This window comes from Tamandua tetradactyla, chromosome 14 (genome assembly GCF_023851605.1).
Source record: "Tamandua tetradactyla isolate mTamTet1 chromosome 14, mTamTet1.pri, whole genome shotgun sequence".
NCBI classification, from domain to species: domain Eukaryota; kingdom Metazoa; phylum Chordata; class Mammalia; order Pilosa; family Myrmecophagidae; genus Tamandua; species Tamandua tetradactyla.
Window position 1 is genome coordinate 36265240 of NC_135340.1, and position 18370 is coordinate 36283609.

At 41.1% G+C, this 18370-nt stretch overlaps 1 protein-coding gene, 1 long non-coding RNA gene and 1 pseudogene across 6 annotated transcripts in view; 1 reads left to right on the forward strand and 2 right to left on the reverse strand.

The window, feature by feature from the left end:
• Positions 1-514: 514 nt before the first annotated feature.
• LOC143655835 (uncharacterized) lies at positions 515-18116 on the reverse strand. Of its 2 annotated transcripts, XR_013162280.1 has the most exons (4): positions 18000-18116; positions 14968-15084; positions 8276-8378; positions 515-835 (listed from the first exon to the last, which is right to left on the reverse strand). It is a non-coding gene; the product is annotated as an uncharacterized LOC143655835 (long non-coding RNA). The 2 variants fall into 2 exon arrangements; XR_013162279.1 differs by lacking the exon at positions 14968-15084.
• TEP1 (telomerase associated protein 1) overlaps positions 4778-18370 on the forward strand; it is a 37449-nt gene continuing 23856 nt past the window's right edge. For 3 of the 4 annotated variants that reach the window (XM_077127332.1, XM_077127333.1, XM_077127334.1), the window contains exons 1-10: positions 4778-4853; positions 7704-8204; positions 9284-9469; positions 9784-9918; positions 10649-10810; positions 11221-11382; positions 11683-11760; positions 13836-13960; positions 14157-14314; positions 17970-18079. In XM_077127332.1, coding sequence (XP_076983447.1) covers positions 4800-4853; positions 7704-8204; positions 9284-9469; positions 9784-9918; positions 10649-10810; positions 11221-11382; positions 11683-11760; positions 13836-13960; positions 14157-14314; positions 17970-18079 — 1671 coding nt within the window. In that variant the 5' untranslated portion in view covers positions 4778-4799. The other variant, XM_077127335.1, reaches the window with a different exon arrangement.
• Positions 11938-12469, reverse strand: LOC143655834 (ubiquitin-conjugating enzyme E2 L3 pseudogene; annotated as a pseudogene).

Sequence of the window (18370 nt, forward strand, 5' to 3'; positions counted from 1 at the left end):
TACCTGCACAAGGATAAAGCAGGCCTTCCTTATGCCTTGATTTGGAATTTGTGTCCTCCAAAACCATGAACTAATAAATTCCTATTGTTAATCCACTCCATTGTGTGGTCTTTGTACTAGCAGCCTTGAATCTAGGACAGTTTGGATGTTGATTAATTTGACAATACCAATAAATACTAGGTAATCAAATAATATTTGTGGAATGAATGATGAGGGCATATAACCAATCGCATGGATCCGTATTCCTAGATATGCTTGCCATGTAGGTCAGGCTCTACCTCAGTAGCCTATCTCCTGGGAAGCACAATTCCACCAGATGTAACTATTGCACAGTACCATTGTGTTAGGAATTGGGTGATTATAAAAATGTAGGGAGAGTGGGATGACCACAGAGTAATCTGATATAAACTAGCCTTAAACTTTTCAGTCTATTATTCCCATTATCTATTGTTACATTACAAACTACCCCAAAACATATTGGCTTGAAACAATAACCATTTTCTTATACGTATCTTTAGTTTTCGTTAAATTTAGGTAGGTATATGTTACCACAATAAAAATAAAATTTTAAAAATTAGACAGGGTTCCACCAGATGAGTCTTCTGTTCCATGTGTCATTGATGGAAGTAACCTGGTGGTGTGCAGCTGATGGATGGGCTGGTCTGGAGGGTCCAAGACAGCTTTGTTCCCATGTGTGGTGCCTGGTGAGGACAGCTGGAAGGCTGGATTTAGCTGAGACTGCTAGCTGAAGCAAAAATATGTGGCCTCTTCACCTTGGCAGTCTCAGGGTCTTCTTACTTGGCAGCTCAGGCTCCCAGGGAAAGTATTCCAAGAGCTCTGGGAAGAAGTGCAAAGTCTTAGAATGTCACTTCTGACACATATTGTTCAAGTGAGTCACTAAATCAGCACAGAACCAAGAAGTGAGAAATGAAGCCTTAATCTATTTAGTTTGGGAGGCTTGTCAAGGAAGGATGGCTTGCAGTGGGGAGGGTCTCTCAAAGGAGGGTGAATAAAGATGTTGGTAAATGTCAACAGGGCAGAGACCAAATGCAGAGTTGTTTTGAGTCAGAGAAGTCAGGCTGGGAGGTTCCTATTATCTGCTTGCTCGACTTCTGCTTTCCCCTGGGGTGCCAGGTTGCTAAGGAGTAATTAAGTGCTTGTTCATATATTACAATTTGTGTTTAGCTTTATAATTGGCTACGGTTAGATTAAGAAAAATACATGCTATGCATCTAATGGTAATAATTCACAAAAGAGGGGAAAAAATCAAGCAAAAACAATGTTTTTTCTTCTCCCCTTCCAGCTTATCAGAGGCCTGCCCTTCTCAGTTCAGATTTCATCTCTTCCAGGAAGTTGCCAAGGTCCCTTCCTCCACATAACTCTACAGTTTGTTCCTTAGTTTAATATAGCATTCACCATAGTTGCCTTGCATTTTTGTGACTTTTGCTTGCATCTGCCTCCTTTATAAGACCACAAGACTAGGAGAAGGCATGTTTTATACATTTTCTTTTACAGTGCACAAAGTACTAGCACTATCCTTTGCACTTGATAGGAGCTTAGTAGATGTCTGTTGAGTCATAGTGGGGGAGGGCAAGGAGTATATAATAAAACTCACTAGAAGAGGTAAGCAGTTATGTTAGGTGTCAGAAGCCTTTTTAAAGGGGCTTCAAAGGGCTAAGGGGGATGGTATTTCTTTATCCCAGAAAGGAATCAGTTGGGATACTATACTTATCAGTTAGAGACTGAAGCTCAGTGCCACTGATCAACCATTAGGGGTACAGGCTGTATATGGGGAGAAAGTGAGTGGCCCTGTAAAAACTTGGAAATAAGGAAATTAAGATTGCTTTGTCAAATGAAATCAGAAAGAAAGATAGATGATAAAGACTGAGATGGTATAATCTAGGAATGCCTAGAGTGTATAATGGTAGTGACTAAAGGTACAAATTTAAAAAGTGTTTTTGCATGAAGAAGAACAAAGGAATGTCATTATTGCAGGGTGTTGAAAATAGACGGTAATTAATATTTTAAAATTTAACTTATGTGTGAGACTAAAGCAAAAAACTGTTTATTTGGTACAAAATTTATATTTTGACTAGTGCATTTCCTAATATAACTCATGTAGACAGCTTAACTGAACACCATAAGTACATGGAACCTTGAGTAGGGCATGAGATTTTGTTGGTTTGTCCAGAGTGATGCCCCGATAAATTCCAGAGTGATCTGAACAGTGAATACAAAAGCATTTGCAAAGTCCCCTTCGGAGAATGGTGAGAAAGGGGGAAAATTCACCTTCTCCAAGTTGAATTCTTAATATTCTCACAAGCAGTGCAGATAACCAAAGCTATAGGCTGAGCCCCCAATCTTGGGGTTTGTTCATATGAAACTGAACCCCACAAAGGATAGGTCAAGCCTACTTAAAATTAGGCCTAAGAGTCACCTCCAAGAGAACCTCTTTTGTTGCTTAGATGTGGCCTCTCTCCAGCTAACACAACAAGCAAACTCACAGCCCTCCCCGTCTACCTGGGACACGACTCCCAGGGGTGTGGACCTTCCTGGCAACGTGGGACAGAAATCCTAGAAAAAGCTGAAACTCAGCATCAAGGGATTGAGAAAACCTTTTCAACCAAAACGGGGAAGAGCGAAATGAGACAAAAATAAAGTGTCAATGGTTGAGAGATTCCAAACAGAGTCGAGAGGTTATCCTGGAGGTTACTCTTACCCATTAAATAGATATCACCTTGTTAGTGAAGAGGTACTAGAGAGGCTGGAGGGAACTGCCTGAAAATGTAGAGCTGTGTTCCAGTAGTCATGTTTCTTGAAGATGATTGTATAATGATATAGCTTTCACAAATGAGACTGTGTGATGGTGAAAACCTTGTGTCTGATGCTCCTTTTATCTACCTTATCAACAGACGAGAAAAACATATGGAATAAAAATAAGTAATAGGAGGAACAAATGTCAAAATAAATTTAGATTGAAATGCTAGTGATCAATGAAAGGGAAGGGTAAGGGTTATGGTATGTATGAATTTTTTTCTGTTGTCTTTTTATTTCTTTTTCTGAATTGATGCAAATGTTCTAAGAAATGATCATGATGAGTATACAACTATATGATGATATTGTGAATTACTGATTATATATGTAGAATGGAATGATCAAAAGTTAAGAATGTTTGCATTTGTTTGTTGTTATATTTTTAAAAAATTAAAAATTAATTTAAAAAAAGACAGCTTTGTCAAAGTTAAGTTAATCCAATCTAGTGGAGACATCTGAATGTCTCCTTGACTCTGGAGTAGTTATGTGATTGGTGAAGTTCCCTAATTTAATCATCGATAGTAATCTGAAGAAAGATTGCTTCAACTCAAAGGAGTAGTTAGAAAAGCACAACTCAGAGAAGCAAATATCGGTGATGTGTGTTTAGCATTGTCAACAGCAGAGGAAGGCTGAATTTGAACTTTGCGAACACTTACCAAATGAAAAACTTTCTCTGTTGCAATGTAGAGATAGTTCATCTGGCTCCCCACTCCCCCTATGACCCCTTCTGCTCCACACAACTCAGCTGAACTATCTATTAGGAATCATTCAGTGGGTCTCTGACTGGAACAGAATCTCTGAGAATAAAGTCCAGTAAAAATACATATATATGCAATCTGGGTGTGGCAGGGGCCATCCTTTTGAAACTGTAGTAAAGTTTATAGTTACTATCTCTCCCGTATGGGGAATCATTCTAAAACAATGGTTTACAAAGTGTGGTCCTCAGATAAGCAGCAGCATCATTACCCTGGAACTTGTCAGAAATGCAAATTTTCATGTTCATCTCTTCCCTAAGCCTGGTTCCATCTTCTGAGTAAAAGTTTCACATTAGCTATTCAGAATAGCTCCAAATAGATTCTTTGTGATCCACAGCTATCTCCTGAGGGACTGGAGGAGGAATGCTCTCAGTTCACCGTGCTTTAAGTACTGGAAGTCTGCACTTTATTAAAAGCCTTTTCTTTGAACGGTTCAGATTTCTTTTAATTCTATATTCACCAAGTAGCTTTAGGACGAATTCAGAGTCCAACAATCTTTGATACCAGGAAAAACGGTGTCCGGATAGGCAGCTAACATGGCAACATCTTTTTCAAGAAATGGTTGTTTGGTTTTACACTCCAGGAGAAGCCACAGGCCAAAGAAGGGGAAATTTAGCAAAAGAGGAGGGGAATTTGGTAGAAGAGGGAGTCTCACGGACAGATGAAAAGAGAATCAGGGAAGGAAACAGGAAAACAACAACCAAACAAACAGAAAACAACTAAACTCAAGCCACAGAAAAGGCTGCGGATATCCTTTACCCGTAAGCACTGACCGCCCGGCCTGGCCTCTGGTCTCCCCGCGCGGTGCCCCGCCCGCCGCTCACTACCAGCCCCAGGACCGCCGCACCCACTCGCGCGTCTCCGCGGCGTGCGCGCTCCTCCCCGCTCCCGGTCCGGCTCCTCCTTGGCTTTCCCCTCTTCCCATCAGCGGAGCGGAGAGCTGGGCGTCTGCTTCCTGCTGCTGACAACCGAGACGTCCCAGGTCAGGAACCCAGTTTGTGCAGACCCCAGTCGCTCCAGGGGGTCGGAGCGCAGGTAACTGCTTTAGATTGGGGCCCGGGGCGCTGGGCTCGCCAGCCAGGGTGGGAAGGGCCTAGCCCGGGCGGGTTAGTCACCAATTGAGGGAGGGCCACGGGGGTGGGCACAGCTGCCGTTCTCTTCCGGGTAGCTCGGGGAGGGGGTGTGGTTGTGAAAGAGAAAGTGAGAGACTGGAGTGGAGAAAGGAGAAGGATGTTGAAGGAAAGGGAAGGACAGAGGATTGAAGGACAGAAGGTTAGAGACCAAGTGAGATTGAACCCTTTTTACTTTCCTGCCCTTTATGCTCCTTGAAAGAGACAGTACCTGCCGCAAATGGGGCAGAATAAGAGGCCAGCCATTCTTGATATAATTTGTCCACATTCACATCCAGTGAGACATCTGTTGTCTTTTCTAGTCCTGGATTGTCAGTCTATGCAGGTCTTCTTGGAAATGTTCTACATTCTTGGCTGTAAGCACTTTCACACTAAGGTGTAGGTGATTTACTTATTAATACTACTTCTAAAATACTTAAATGTGAATAAGAGATAACCTTTCTCCAAATAAATACATTACTGATGGTATAATTTCAAGCATCCTCTAAGGCAGAAGTTCTTAATTTGTGGTTTATGGAGATCCTAGGAGATCCATCGATGGGCTCCATGAACTCTCTGAAATTGAGTGCAGAACAATGTATATTCATGTTTTTCTCTGAAGAATCTCCCTGTCTTTCACCAGATTCTCAAAAGCCTGTGAATTCCATTGACTAGGCACTTTCTTCAGGAATTTTCGGTTTGGTGGAGTGAAAGACAAACAGGCAATTACAATATAGGTGTTTTATGATAGAGGAAGTACAGGCATTGTGGGAACACAGAGAGAACCACTAAGCCAGACTGGGGTTGGGTGACAGCAAAAGTTCTTTGTAGAAACTAATTATTAAATTGAGGCCTGTAAAGTGAAAGGAAAGTAGAATTTGGCCTGGAAGAGGAGGGGCTGCCCCCCGCCCCCACCATGTGGGACATGATTCCCAGGGGTATAAATCTCCCTGGCAATGTGGGACCTGATTCCCAGGGATGACTCTGGCCCTGGCAACTTGGAAGTGAGAAAGCCTTCTTGACCACAAAGGGGAAGAGGAATGAAACAAAATAAAGTCTTAGTGGCTGAGATTTCAAATAGAGTCACGAGGTCATTCTGGGGGTCGTTCTTATGCAATATATAGATAGCTCTTTTCTGTTTTTGGTGTATTGGTGTAGCTAGAGGGAAATTCCTGAAACTGTTGAACTGTAATCCAAAATCCTTGATTCTTGAAGATGATTGAATAACTATAGAGCTTTTAAGGTCTGCTCATGCAATTGTGAAAACCTTATGACTGATACTCCCTTTAGTAAGTGTAAGGACAGAGGAGTAAGAAAAATAAAGACAAAAAATGAACAGGGGCGGGTTGCAGGGGATGGGTTGTTTTGGATGTTCTTTTACTTCTATTTTTATTTTAAATTTTCTTTAAAACAAATGTACGGTGCTCCTATTTGGAACAGTGGAAATATTTTGATAATAATATGGTGGTGATGGTAGGCTGACATTGTGAACATAATTAACAGCACTGAAATATATACCTGAATGTGGTTAAAAGGGGAAATGTTATAGTGTATATATGATAATAGGAAAAAAAATCCATGAAACTGTACTATATAAACAGTGAACCCTAAGTTAAACCATGAACTGTAGTTAATAGTACAATTATAAAAATATGCTTTCACCAATTGTAACAAATGTCCCACACCAATCCAAAGTATTAATAATAATGTGGCATATGGGAATTTGTTGAAGGGTTTCAAGAAAGGTGGGGGCATGAAGAATGGAGAGAATTGGATAGAGTGAGAGACATTCAGGGAACAGAATTAACAAGATTTGGTAGTTTATTGGATAATAATAATAAATTACAATAGCTAACATGTATTGGGTACTTACTAAGGGCCAGGCACTACTCTCAGCAATTAATATACTTTTTCTCATTCATTTCTATAATAATTCTGTGAGATAGCCATTTCTCTCAAATTTGAAGACGAAGAAACTGAGGAACATAAGAGTTTAAGTAACTTGAAACTCAAGTCTATCTTATTTCAAAGTCCTTGTAGGGTAAGGGAGAAAGAGAATCAAAGTCAAAACGTAGGTTTCTAGATGGATGAAGGAGGAGGAATAGATTTGTGACAGAGGTAGGAGTGGGAAAATGATGATGAGTTTGGGATTTGTTGAGTTTGGAGTAGCTCTGGGTCATCCAAGTGGAGGTATCCAGTAGGCAATTGGATAAATGAACATGAAGCTCAGACGCGACATTTAGGCCAAGGGATAAATTTGTGAGTTGCCAGCATATAAATTTTATTTGGAGCTACAGGAGTAGGTGAGATAACCCTGGAAAACTATATAGAAGGATTAGAATAGAACTCTAAGGGCCACCAGCATTTAAGAAATGGCAACGAAAAGACCTTCCAATAACCTGTGGTTAGAGGATTAAGAAAAAAAAGAGGGCAGTAGCATCATGAACGCCAAAGGAAGAGAGAGTTTGATGAAGAAGTGACCAAGAATGTCAAATTCTGCTTCAGGGTTTGTGAAGTAAGAAAAGGGTCAAGATGTGTCTATTCATAATAGTAGTAAGTCTGTTATTTATAGTGTTGGTGAAATAGTGGGGACAGAATCCCCATTTAATTGATTGAAGAGTGGGTTAGTAGAAGGTAGGAAAGTTGAGATGGTAAGTATAAAAAATTTGATCAAAATTTTTGTTTCTCTGAAGCTAGGAATCCAGACTTTCATATTCTAAGCTTAGCTCGTCTGCTAATTTGCGATCAGACTGATAATCCTGGGATCTCCCTTACCACTCAAGAGATGCATGTCCCTTTCCTTTCTAGCCAATTTTTATTGTTGTTGTTTTAAACTCTACTTTTAAGCTTATGCCTCACCTTTCCCCTCCCCTTCTCCCTTAGAATACTCCCTGGGGAAATAGGAAATTTTGTTCTCTGCCTGAAGGTCACTTACATTACCAGGAAGGCTATGGGGAAATAACAGACGAGGACATGCACTCCTGGTGCAGCCAGGTACTCATCTCCTGTATTTCTCTCCTTCTAGGCATATACTGGTTGGGCTCCAGCCATGGAGAAATGCCATGGCCATGTGTCTGCTCACCCAGACGTCCTTTCTTTGGAGAACCAGTGCCTGGCCATGCTTCCTGACCTGCAGACCATGGAGAAACCCCATGGGCATGTGTCCACCCACCTAGACATCCTCTCCCTGGAGAACCGGTGCCTGGCCATGCTTCCTGACCTGCAGACCATGGAGAAACCCCACGGGCATGTATCTGCTCACCTAGACGTCCTGTCCCTGGAAAATCGGTGTCTGGCCACACTCCCCAGTCTAAGGAGCACTATGTCTGCCAGACCTCTGCTTCAGGATCTTCAGATTCCTGACTGGATTCAAGCTGATCTATGGAGTCAGAATACCAACAACTCCCTGCTCTCTGAGCCTTCAGTCTGGAGAGCTCAGTCCCTCTCTAAGGAACGAAACCTTGTGACCTGCCCCATGGCCCGGAAATCCATCTCTACCGCAGAGAGAGCTCAGGAAGCATCTTTGGTAATGGCTGCAGACACTTGTCTTGACTCTAGCCGCATCTATTGTATGCTCTCATCCCTAGCTTTCAGTACCTTGGTTTCCCTTTGTGCTGCTCTCTGTCTGGATGTCTTCTCTCCTCACAGCCTCTTTCAAAGGTGCCATTTTTATTCCTATTGAGTGTCTGATCTGGAGATTCTAGAGAATAGAGCAAAAACAGACCTCGTGCTTGAAGAGCCACTACTCAAAAGGAGACCTGGCACACTATTGCTGTTTGAGTCAATCACATGCTTTTGAGATCATATATGAGACCTGAGATGCATCTGCTATACCAGGGCCCACTTTCCTGTATGTGCCTGTGCAGACACTCATCCATTTGTACACACCTATGTAAATATATTCAGTAATACAGATCAGAATTGGTGTACAAACAGGTCCTTTCTTTGACCCGAGGGACTAGGCTAATCTGAGCCCCTTACTAGCATTGCCAGTTATAAACCACACAGCCCTGAGCAAGATCCTTAACCTTTTGAGCCTTATTCCCTTACCTTTAAATGAGATCAATAAGAATCCACCTTACAGGATTGTTGTCAGGAGTACAACTACTGCCATCTTACATTTATTTAGGGCTTTGCAATTTGTAGAGTTAAACATACATTATCACCTTTAATCTTCCAACTACTCCATTGGGTAAGTGGTAGTGAATGAGGAACCTGAGGTTCAGAGAGTTTAAGCAGCCCAGGGTTGCTAAGGGCTTGTTCCTTTTTCTTTTGACTCCAGAAATTCCTTAGTAACATCAACCTGAAGGCATTAAATCCTGAGGGACTCCCAGGCTATGATGTCAGTAAGGAGAAAAAGGCAGGGAGAAGATTGTGAGCATCTGGATAAAGGCTCAGAGATAGAGTAGGGGGTGGTGTCATGTGATGATGAGGGAGCACTAAGTCAAAGACAGGACAGATAAATGCTGGGGTGTGAAGGGGGAGTGTTTTGGATGCTAGAAGATAGGGGTGAACTCTTCCTAGCTGTGGGAACTGCCATCAGATCTGTCTATGTTTGAGGGGCTGTGGGTGCAAGGTATGATTAATAACTGCTGCCGTCCCCAGGTTTGTTGGTCCTCTTCAGAAGAAGAGAAAAAGCCAAAAGAGAAGGAAGGGGCAGAGGTCCAGATGCCTTTTTATAGTCTAAGCTTGGGAAAGGAGGAGGAGTTGGAGAGGCTGGCCCTGAAGCTCACCTCTGGGGACTCCGAATCTTGTCCTGAGCCCACGGACCGGGCCCTTCAGGAAAAGAAGGTGAAAATTCTAGAGTCTGGGAGAGGTTGGTGGTGACATAGGGGAGGTTGGGAAGGGAGGTGGTGGTGGTGCTGGAGGAGTGGTGACTGAAGGCTGAAGCAGATCCCCTCCCTGGATGGAAGGAGAAAGAGAGGACATGATCCATTTAATAGAGGTCAGCTCTAATTCCTCACTTCCTAATTCCCTTTTATAAACTCTTGGTAGAATATCTATCCGAATCTGGGGTCCATTCTCAGATTTTGTAAGTTGGCCTTCATGGATGCTGAAGTGTTTCATTCTTACCTCTGCTTTTCCCTTCTTCTCCCAATTCCCAGTTGGCTCTAATGAGCTTGCTTTGCTCCAGTCTGGCATCAAATTTAAACATAAAAGAAGCAGGTGACCCCACCCACACTTCCCTCCTTGAAATCTGTAGTGAACTTGCTGCGTTGGAACCTGAGTTTATCCTCAAGGTATTGTGGTGTAAAAGCTGGGAGATGGGGAATGTGGTTATGGTATGTGAAGGGAGGTCGTGCCCAGCCTCATTGAAGGTGGAAGAAACTTCATTTAGGAAGGGAGCAGGGTCTCTGGGTGAGTCTGAGGCCTAGTCCCTGGGGTTCTGTGGGGAGTGGGGAAAGATGAGGTTGGGAAAGAGTATACTCATATTTGTTTAGTAAATATACAGGCAAGGTATACATACTAGGCCTTGAGGGTCATACCAACAGGTATAGGAGCTTGTATCTGGGTCTCAAGGAGCTTATAGTGTTGAGGAAGCCAAGCATGTTCCCATATGTCATAAGTATACCACTGGAGTAGTAGATAATGACTGTTTCAAAAGCAAAGGAGAGGGAAAACATGCTCTTTATGAGACTTCGGAAGATGGTAGGTTTAATCAGAGATTTAAATCCTGTTTAAATTTTTGATGATATTGATGTGAGAAGTGGCTTCCAAAGGGAGCAAAGGTCCTCGATGACTTGAAAGGTGATTAGTAGACTCTGGAGAAGACACACTAGAAAGGTAGATAGGGGCTGAATTATGGAGGACTAGAAATGCCTCGCCAAGGGCTCAGGTTTCATTTTCTGTAGGTAATATAGAGGACTCAGGAGAAGTTGTATACATGTTGATTAAAGAGTGAATTTACTTAAGGAGTGAAGCAACAGAGAGAAGTGACTGAGATGCCAACCCCTGTACCCTGTGTCCTAGGCATCATTGTACACCAGGCAGCAGCTGAACATTCGGGATGTGGCCAACAAAGTTTTGGCCATTGCTGCCTTCTTGCCAGCCTGCCGCCCCTACCTGCGACGATATTTCTGTGCCATTGTCCAATTGCCTTCTGATTGGATCCAGGTGGCTGAGTTCTACCAGGTACAGCCCTCACTTCCCAGCTTTGGACCCCACATGGTCCCCTCTCCTTTGCTCAGTCCATCCCTCTACAGAAATCTCAGACAGGCCTACGCCTCAGTTGTCTGCAATTTTGGTGCCCACACAAGACAGTGCTTCCTTCTACCAGAGTTGCCTGACAGGCAGACTATGATTGAGAAAGGCTATTCTGAAGTTTCGGAATAATTGATCTTATCCTGGAATTCATGTTTACAATGGGAAAATGAGAATCAGAGAAGTCATTGACTTGCCATATACTACAGAAATTGTACTTTTAGAGCTGGGACTAGGAACTTGCTCCCTGTTCTATGCTCTCGGTTAACCCGGTGATGTCATCTGATTTGTTTTGGAGGGTTTGTTTCGGCCTCACTCTTGGGGGTCTCTCTGTCTGACAGAGTCTGGCTGAAGGACCGGAGAGCAAGCTGGTGCCCCTGCCTGCCTGCCTGCGTGCTGCTATGACTGACAAATTTGCCCAGTTTGATGAATACCAGCTGGCGAAGTACAATCCTCGGAAGCATCGGGCCAAGCGACCACCGCAAAAGCCCCCACGCCCTCCTGTCAGTCCCCACCCAGCCCTCATAATTTACAACCCAGGCCCCTGGCCTCTGGAAGGACATGGTAGCGACAGTGAACCCCTTCACTAAGCATCCTCATTCTTTAAAACTGATGTCTTAGTACCACCAGAAAGAAAAATAGAGAAATCCAAGAGTTGGGTCAGAATGCAGCATGCAGAGAGAGTAAAGCAGGCTTCTTTCCTAGCTGACTCCTTTTTTAGAAGAAGAGGGACTATTGGAATGGGTCTCTCCAGAGATGACTTCCTTTTCTCTCTTTGAACACTGTTTCTCCTGTCCCTGCAGAAGTCAGAACACCCATTTTCTGAGAAGCAGAGATATCTTCCAAGATTCCTTCAGTGTTTTAAAGCTGAACAGAGGAAGGTGAGTCCCTTGTCATGTGTGCATGGACAGGGATTCCAGGACTAGAATTCCATTGTTTTTTGTTGTTGTTTTAGAACATCTTAAATTTTTAATCCTTTCTTAACAGGTACCTAGACCACTTTTGATTAAGAAAACTATAGAAAGTTAGTAACTGCCACACATGGACACCAGGTGGTGGCACATGTCAATTTTCCACAGAGTCCTGCTTTGCAGGGTGTCTGAATGCACTGCTTGGGGTCTCTGCTCACACACGCTGGAATCAGTAGTGGCAGATTTTAGTCCACAGGTTGTTTTTCCCTGTATTTCTTTGTTAACTCCCCAGTGCTCTTACAGAATTTTTTACGGTCCTTAGCGTCTTCTTCAGCTAGGTCAGCCTGAACCCAGTGCTTGGGCTGGGGGTCATTCACCAGTGCAATGAGGGACTGGATTACTTGGTCAGTTTTAGTGGCTGGCTTCCAGTTTTCAGCACTAGTTACTGGGAGGCAGACCTGCCCCTTTTCATGGATGTTCGGGTGGTAGATCTTTGTTTTAAGTGTGATCTTTGGTGTTTGAGCGGGTACTCTTCGATTCTGAAGCCCCCCATACCATATGGAGATTTATTAGGAACAATAAGCCTTTGCCAAGTCAAAAAATTAGCTTCATCAGACTGGATGTTATGCAGGTTTTTTATTCCACATTTGCGGATTTCTTCCAGTGCTTTCATCAGCCTCCTGGCTGGCTGCCATCTTGAGTTTGGTGCTGCTGCTTCCCTCTCCATTTAGTGGTTTTTTTTTAATATGCTGTGTGGTGGGGGTCACATTTTATTCTTTTTCCATGTGAGTGTCCCCTTATTGCAGCATGCTCCATTTGCTAAATTTTTGTTTATTTGGTTTTTCATATGCTTGCTTGCTTGTTTGGGAAGCACATGGGCTGGTAATTGAACCGGGGTCTCCTGCATGGCAGGTCAGCATTCTACCACTGAACAACCCTTGTACCCCCAACCCTTCATTTGGTTTTGAAATACTGTTAATGGGTATGGTAGATGTATGCTAATTTCCTGCCTAGGGATTCTCAGCCATATAGGGTCAGGTTCTGAGAGCACTGGGAAAGGCACCTCTCATGTTCTCTCTCTCTCATTCTCTCTCTCTCTCTCACTCGCTCTCATTTTACTCTCCTTGGTATTAATATTTTACTGACAGGTGCACAACCAACCTAAGTGAGTGTAAAAATTATGAAATAGTTGTCTTCCATAGGAAGATTTAAAGAAACAAAATCTGTTTGCTTTAATAACAAAGAAGGGACTGCACTTAGCAGTTAGAAGTATAGATCTGGATTCAGACCACCTGAGTTTTAATTCCACCCCCACCACTTGCTGATGCTCGAGCTTTGTCAAATGGCTTAACCTCTCTTGTCTCCATGTCCTTATATATAAAATGGGGATAACGGCAGTACCTACTTCACCGGATTATCTTGGAGATCCAATCATTTACTATGTTTAATGTTTTTCTAACAATTTAATATATTACTTCTTAACATAGTAAGTGCCAAATAAATGTTAGCTATCATTATTATCATTAGTAAAATAGATTATTAGAAAAAAGATTTTGAGAAAAAACACATTGTTAGTTGGTTAGCTGGTCTTTTTTCTATTAATATAGCCCAACCTTGGTTCCTCTACTGTGGAAAATTCTGAAACCCAGTGTCTTTCAGTTTTTTTAAATACTCACAGCCTGCATTGTGCTGGTGCCTCTATTTATTTGTTCAGTGTCTCCGAGATGTAACTCGGGGTTGTTTTTTCCCTTTCCTTTCCTTCTTTCTAAGAACAAGAATTTTCTCTGTTCATTCTATCCTCATTTTGTTTTTCCAAATCTAGTCATCCTGTGTTAAGCATCAATACTTCATCATATATAAATATAACAGTGACCACAAAGAGCTACTATCTTATGCTTATCGTTGGAGATTTTGACACCCTATTCCTACTCTTTGCCGAAATCTCTGTTGGAGAGAGAAATTATCTCATAGGTACAGGATGATTTTAGGCTTCATTTTCTGGACAAATGACATGACATCTTTGGGACTTGGGGATGTTTCCACAGTTTGAGGCTATCTACAGTTCAGTGCCAGAGAAAAAGACACAGCCGAGGTTTACTCTGAAAAAGCTGGTACAGCGACTGCATATCCAGGATCCCGCCCAGCATGTTCAAGCCCTGCTGGGCTGCCGGTGAGAAGATGTCCCCTGAACATTCATCCCATCTAGGTAACATGACTTTTCAACCTCCCTGGCCTCAACCCTGCAGTTCTCAGTCCCAACAACAGTAGGTTAGCCAGGCATGACTGGCTGGCGTTGACGTCACCTTTCCTTTTCTGAGCTATTTCAGCTGTCTTTTAAATGATAAGTTCTTTCTCCTCTGTCCCAGATACCCTTCCAGTCTACAGCACTTTTCACAAAGCCGCCTGCCTGGGCCGTGGGATTCCAGCAGAGCTGGGAAGCGGATGAAGCTCTCTCAGCCAGAGACCTGGGAGCGCGAGTTGAGTCTGCGAGGGAACAAAGCTCCAGTCTGGGAGAAGCTCATTGGTAGAGTGATTTTGACCATCATGTTCTCTTCCTTTCTTCCCCATTCATGCCTCTGCACTTTAGACCTTGACTAGAAATTTCCATGCTTGATGTAGTTACGCTCTTGCCTGGTGATTGTATCCTTGAAAGTGATTGGTCTGCCATTGACCATACCAAAGTGGGTAGTGGCGCCTGTTTTGAGTAGTTTTGGCATCATAGGTAGTTCATTCTTCCAGATGTGGTTAGGTGATAACACCAGACTTTTCAACACGTGCCACAAAAGGAAACATCTCTCTAATTTTACTTGTATCCATAGCTGTGTAACTCACTCCAAACAAGGTAGGACTGGCACATGGCATAATATTCTTTCTGTGGAAATCCTAATTATTTAGGACATGGAAGTTTTAGGTAATTTGTCCACACTGATTTTTAAAAAAATCAAATTGGGGAGATACAGTTGCCTTTGATCTTTTCTTTCTCTCTGATTTTTTGTTGGTTTAACTGTAGAAGGTTTAACTTATATATATATATGAATCTTTTAACACCCTCTTTCATATTTGAAATTTAATGTCAACCTCGTTCTGCTGGAAAACATCTAGCTTTAAAACATTTTGATTGCTTGAGTGTTTTAGATTTCGTATTTTGGAGCTTGATAAGCAGAAACTGGCGTTTACCTTATTTCTCTGTATGTTGCTCTTTATAGAATATACACAGGGCATCCTGAATTGCTCAGCTACTTATCATTTCTCTTACTCCATGTCTGTCACTGGTAGTGTAGGCATCCGAATCCCCTAGGAATTAAAATACAACACATACATACCCATACATGCCTTTTTTTTTTTTTTTTTGAGACTTGATCTTTTTATTTTTTTTTATTTTTTTTTTATTAATTAAAAAAAGAATTAACAAAACAATTAGAAATCATTCCAATCTACATGTACAATCAGTAATTCTTAATAACATCACATAGTTGCATATTCATCATTTCTTAGTACATTTGCATCGATTTAGAAAAAGAAATAAAAAGACAACAGAATAAGAATTAAAACAATAATAGAAAGAAAAAAAAACAAAAAAAACAAAAACAAAAAACCTATACCTCACATGCAGCTTCATTCAGTGTTTTAACATAATTGCATTACAATTGGGTACTATTGTGCTGTCCATTTCTGAGTTTTTATATCCAGTCCCGTTGTACAGTCTGTATCCCTTCATCTCCAATTATCCCTTCTCTTTTTTTTTTTTTTTTTAATTAACGGAAAAAAAGAAATTAACCCAACATTTAGAGATCATACCATTCTACACATGCAATCATTAATTCTTAACATCATCACATAGATGCATGATCATCATTTCTTAGTACATTTGCGTTGGTTTAGAAGAACTAGCAACATAACCGAAAAAGATATAGAATGTTAATAGAGAAAAAAATAAAAGTAATAATAGTAAAATCAAAACAAAACAAAACAAAACAAAACAAAAACCTATAGCTCAGATGCAGCTTCATTCAGTGTTTTAACATGATTACTTTACAATTAGGTATTATTGTGCTGTCCATTTTTGAGTTTTTGTATCTAGTCCTGTTGCACAGTCTGTATCCCTTCAGCTTCAATTACCCATTGTCTTACCCTGTTTCTAACTCCTGCTGAACTCTGTTACCAATGACATATTTCAAGTTTATTCTCGAATGACCGTTCACATCAGTGGGACCATACAGTATTTGTCCTTTAGTTTTTGGCTGGATTCACTCAGCATAATATTCTCTAGGTCCATCCATGTTATTACATGGTTCATAAGTTTATCTTGTCTTAAAGCTGCATAATATTCCATCGTATGTATATACCACAGTTTGTTTAGCCACTCTTCTGTCATACATGCCTTTTTTTGACAACCCTTTTGTTTTTGATACAATATTTTTATATACTCTGGGGTAGAGTAGGATAAAGGAGCCTGGATGGCAGCCAGTATGTGTAGTCCTACTTCCTCCCTCTGGGGGAGAACCATTGCTCATGAAATTTAAAACTGACATTTATCTTGGCTGAGGCAAATGTCCATAACCTAATCCAGTGGTCTAAAGACTTTTTTGATCATGTACTGTAAAGACAATTTTTAGACTGTACCAGAATATATGCATATGCATTTATTACAATTATGTACATGGAACAAAAGATTACATACTTTAGGCAATAAATAAGCTAAGATATAAAAATATATAAAATGTAAGGTAAAACATAACTAGGTAGGTAAACTCCTCTTTGGAGACCTCAGGTATATTTATTAATTCATTAACCATTTTGTTTTGAAAAAATCAGTGTATTTCTCAATCTGAAGGATAAATATCCCATTTATTTTTCAATACCACAAAGATGATCTTGGACTTCATTTCTTATAAAGGACGATCTAGAAAATCTTTCCTACATAGCAGCAGTTGAGAAAAACTTAAGAGTTGACAATGGATTTAATAATTCATCAGTTACCAAACATAATATACAGTATGGATATGACCTAATTGTCATATTACAGAATTATGAATCAGAATTATGATTGGAGAACTTACAGAAGGCTGAAAGCATCTAGCTGTAATTCAAATGAGACTTACACCACCCTTAAAAAGGCGCCCACTCTCTCCTAGTAGAAGCTGCTGATAGTACAGCCTAGGTGGGGAGGGGGCTTGAAAACCTTCTGGAATCAAGGTCTCTAAAGTGGGTGAATGGATCTCTGGGGGTATGCAGGGAAAATTATTATACCTCTACTTATGTACATTTTCAGCTAAAAGAAAGAAAGATACAATTTTTCCAAGATTGATTATACAGATTAAATCAACATAGTCACTTGGTTCAAATGTTATATGGTTATGTGTCACATGTAGGATAGCTGAGGCTTTTTTGAGGGAATTGTAGGAGTTCCACAATACAAGACCACTGATGGCTGCTCCTTGCATTTTTTTTTTTTTGGGCTCAGCATAATGTGAATTTTGCAACTTATCATTGTATCATAAATGGATTTTAGAATTATATCATTCAGCATTAACCAAACTCTCTAAAACTGATATAAACTTTAAAAAGATTATTATTAAGAAACTTACTTATCACAAGGACAAGTAAACAACAAGAAATGGGAGAGCTGAAATTCTCCAGCTTCCATTGTTAACTCTTTGTCACCTATATTACAAAAGGAAAATAATGACTAATCAGATCTTTCAAGAAGCTGGCCAAAAAACAAAAGTTATCAAGACTATTTGAAATATGGATATACACTACAATTATTAATTATGAACCTTACTTTAAGTGTTGACTGTGCCATGAAATATTAACTAATGACTGTAGTACATGTATACTATTTATAAATAGACTTATATTAGGAAATTTCTCTTTGAACCATCAAAAAAGTTTGGAGATAACTACTTTGGACTACAGAATATATTTTGCCTGTTGAACCCAATCCAGGGCTGGATCCAACAGACAGAGTAGAAACAGAAGAGCTATTTATTGAAACAGGCATCCCATAAATAACTGTTATATAAATATTGCCCTAAACTTCAGGCCAACCCTATTTTAATTTTTTCAGACCTTTAAGATCTAATAGATCATATGTAAATTCCTCACTCCCTCTGTCCTGAACTTTCTCCGTGGCTCTGACCTTATTCTTTTCTCACCCCATGCCTGACCTTCCGCAGAAAGTGGGACTCTCCCCTTCATGGCCTTACTTAGGAACCTGTGTAACCTGCTACGTGTTGGAATCAGCGCCCGGCACCATGAACTCATTCTCCAGCGGCTCCAGCATGCGGTACTGCGAGGGGCACTTGGCCTTATGGCCCACTGATTAGGGGTGGGCGTGGAGATTCTGTTGTCTCGGGAACCAGGCTTTTCCAATTGAGTGGGGATGGTCATGACCATCAGGCTATTTATGTGTGGATTGTAAACAAGTATGGAGGTACAGATAGATGGTGGAACACAGGGGTGGGCTTTCAGTTAACCCTTTAAGAAATCACAGTGGAATATAAGAACTTCCAATTTTATTTCCCCAAGTCAGAGATCTACCCAGGAAGAGGAATTTCTGTGATTTAAATGACTTTAG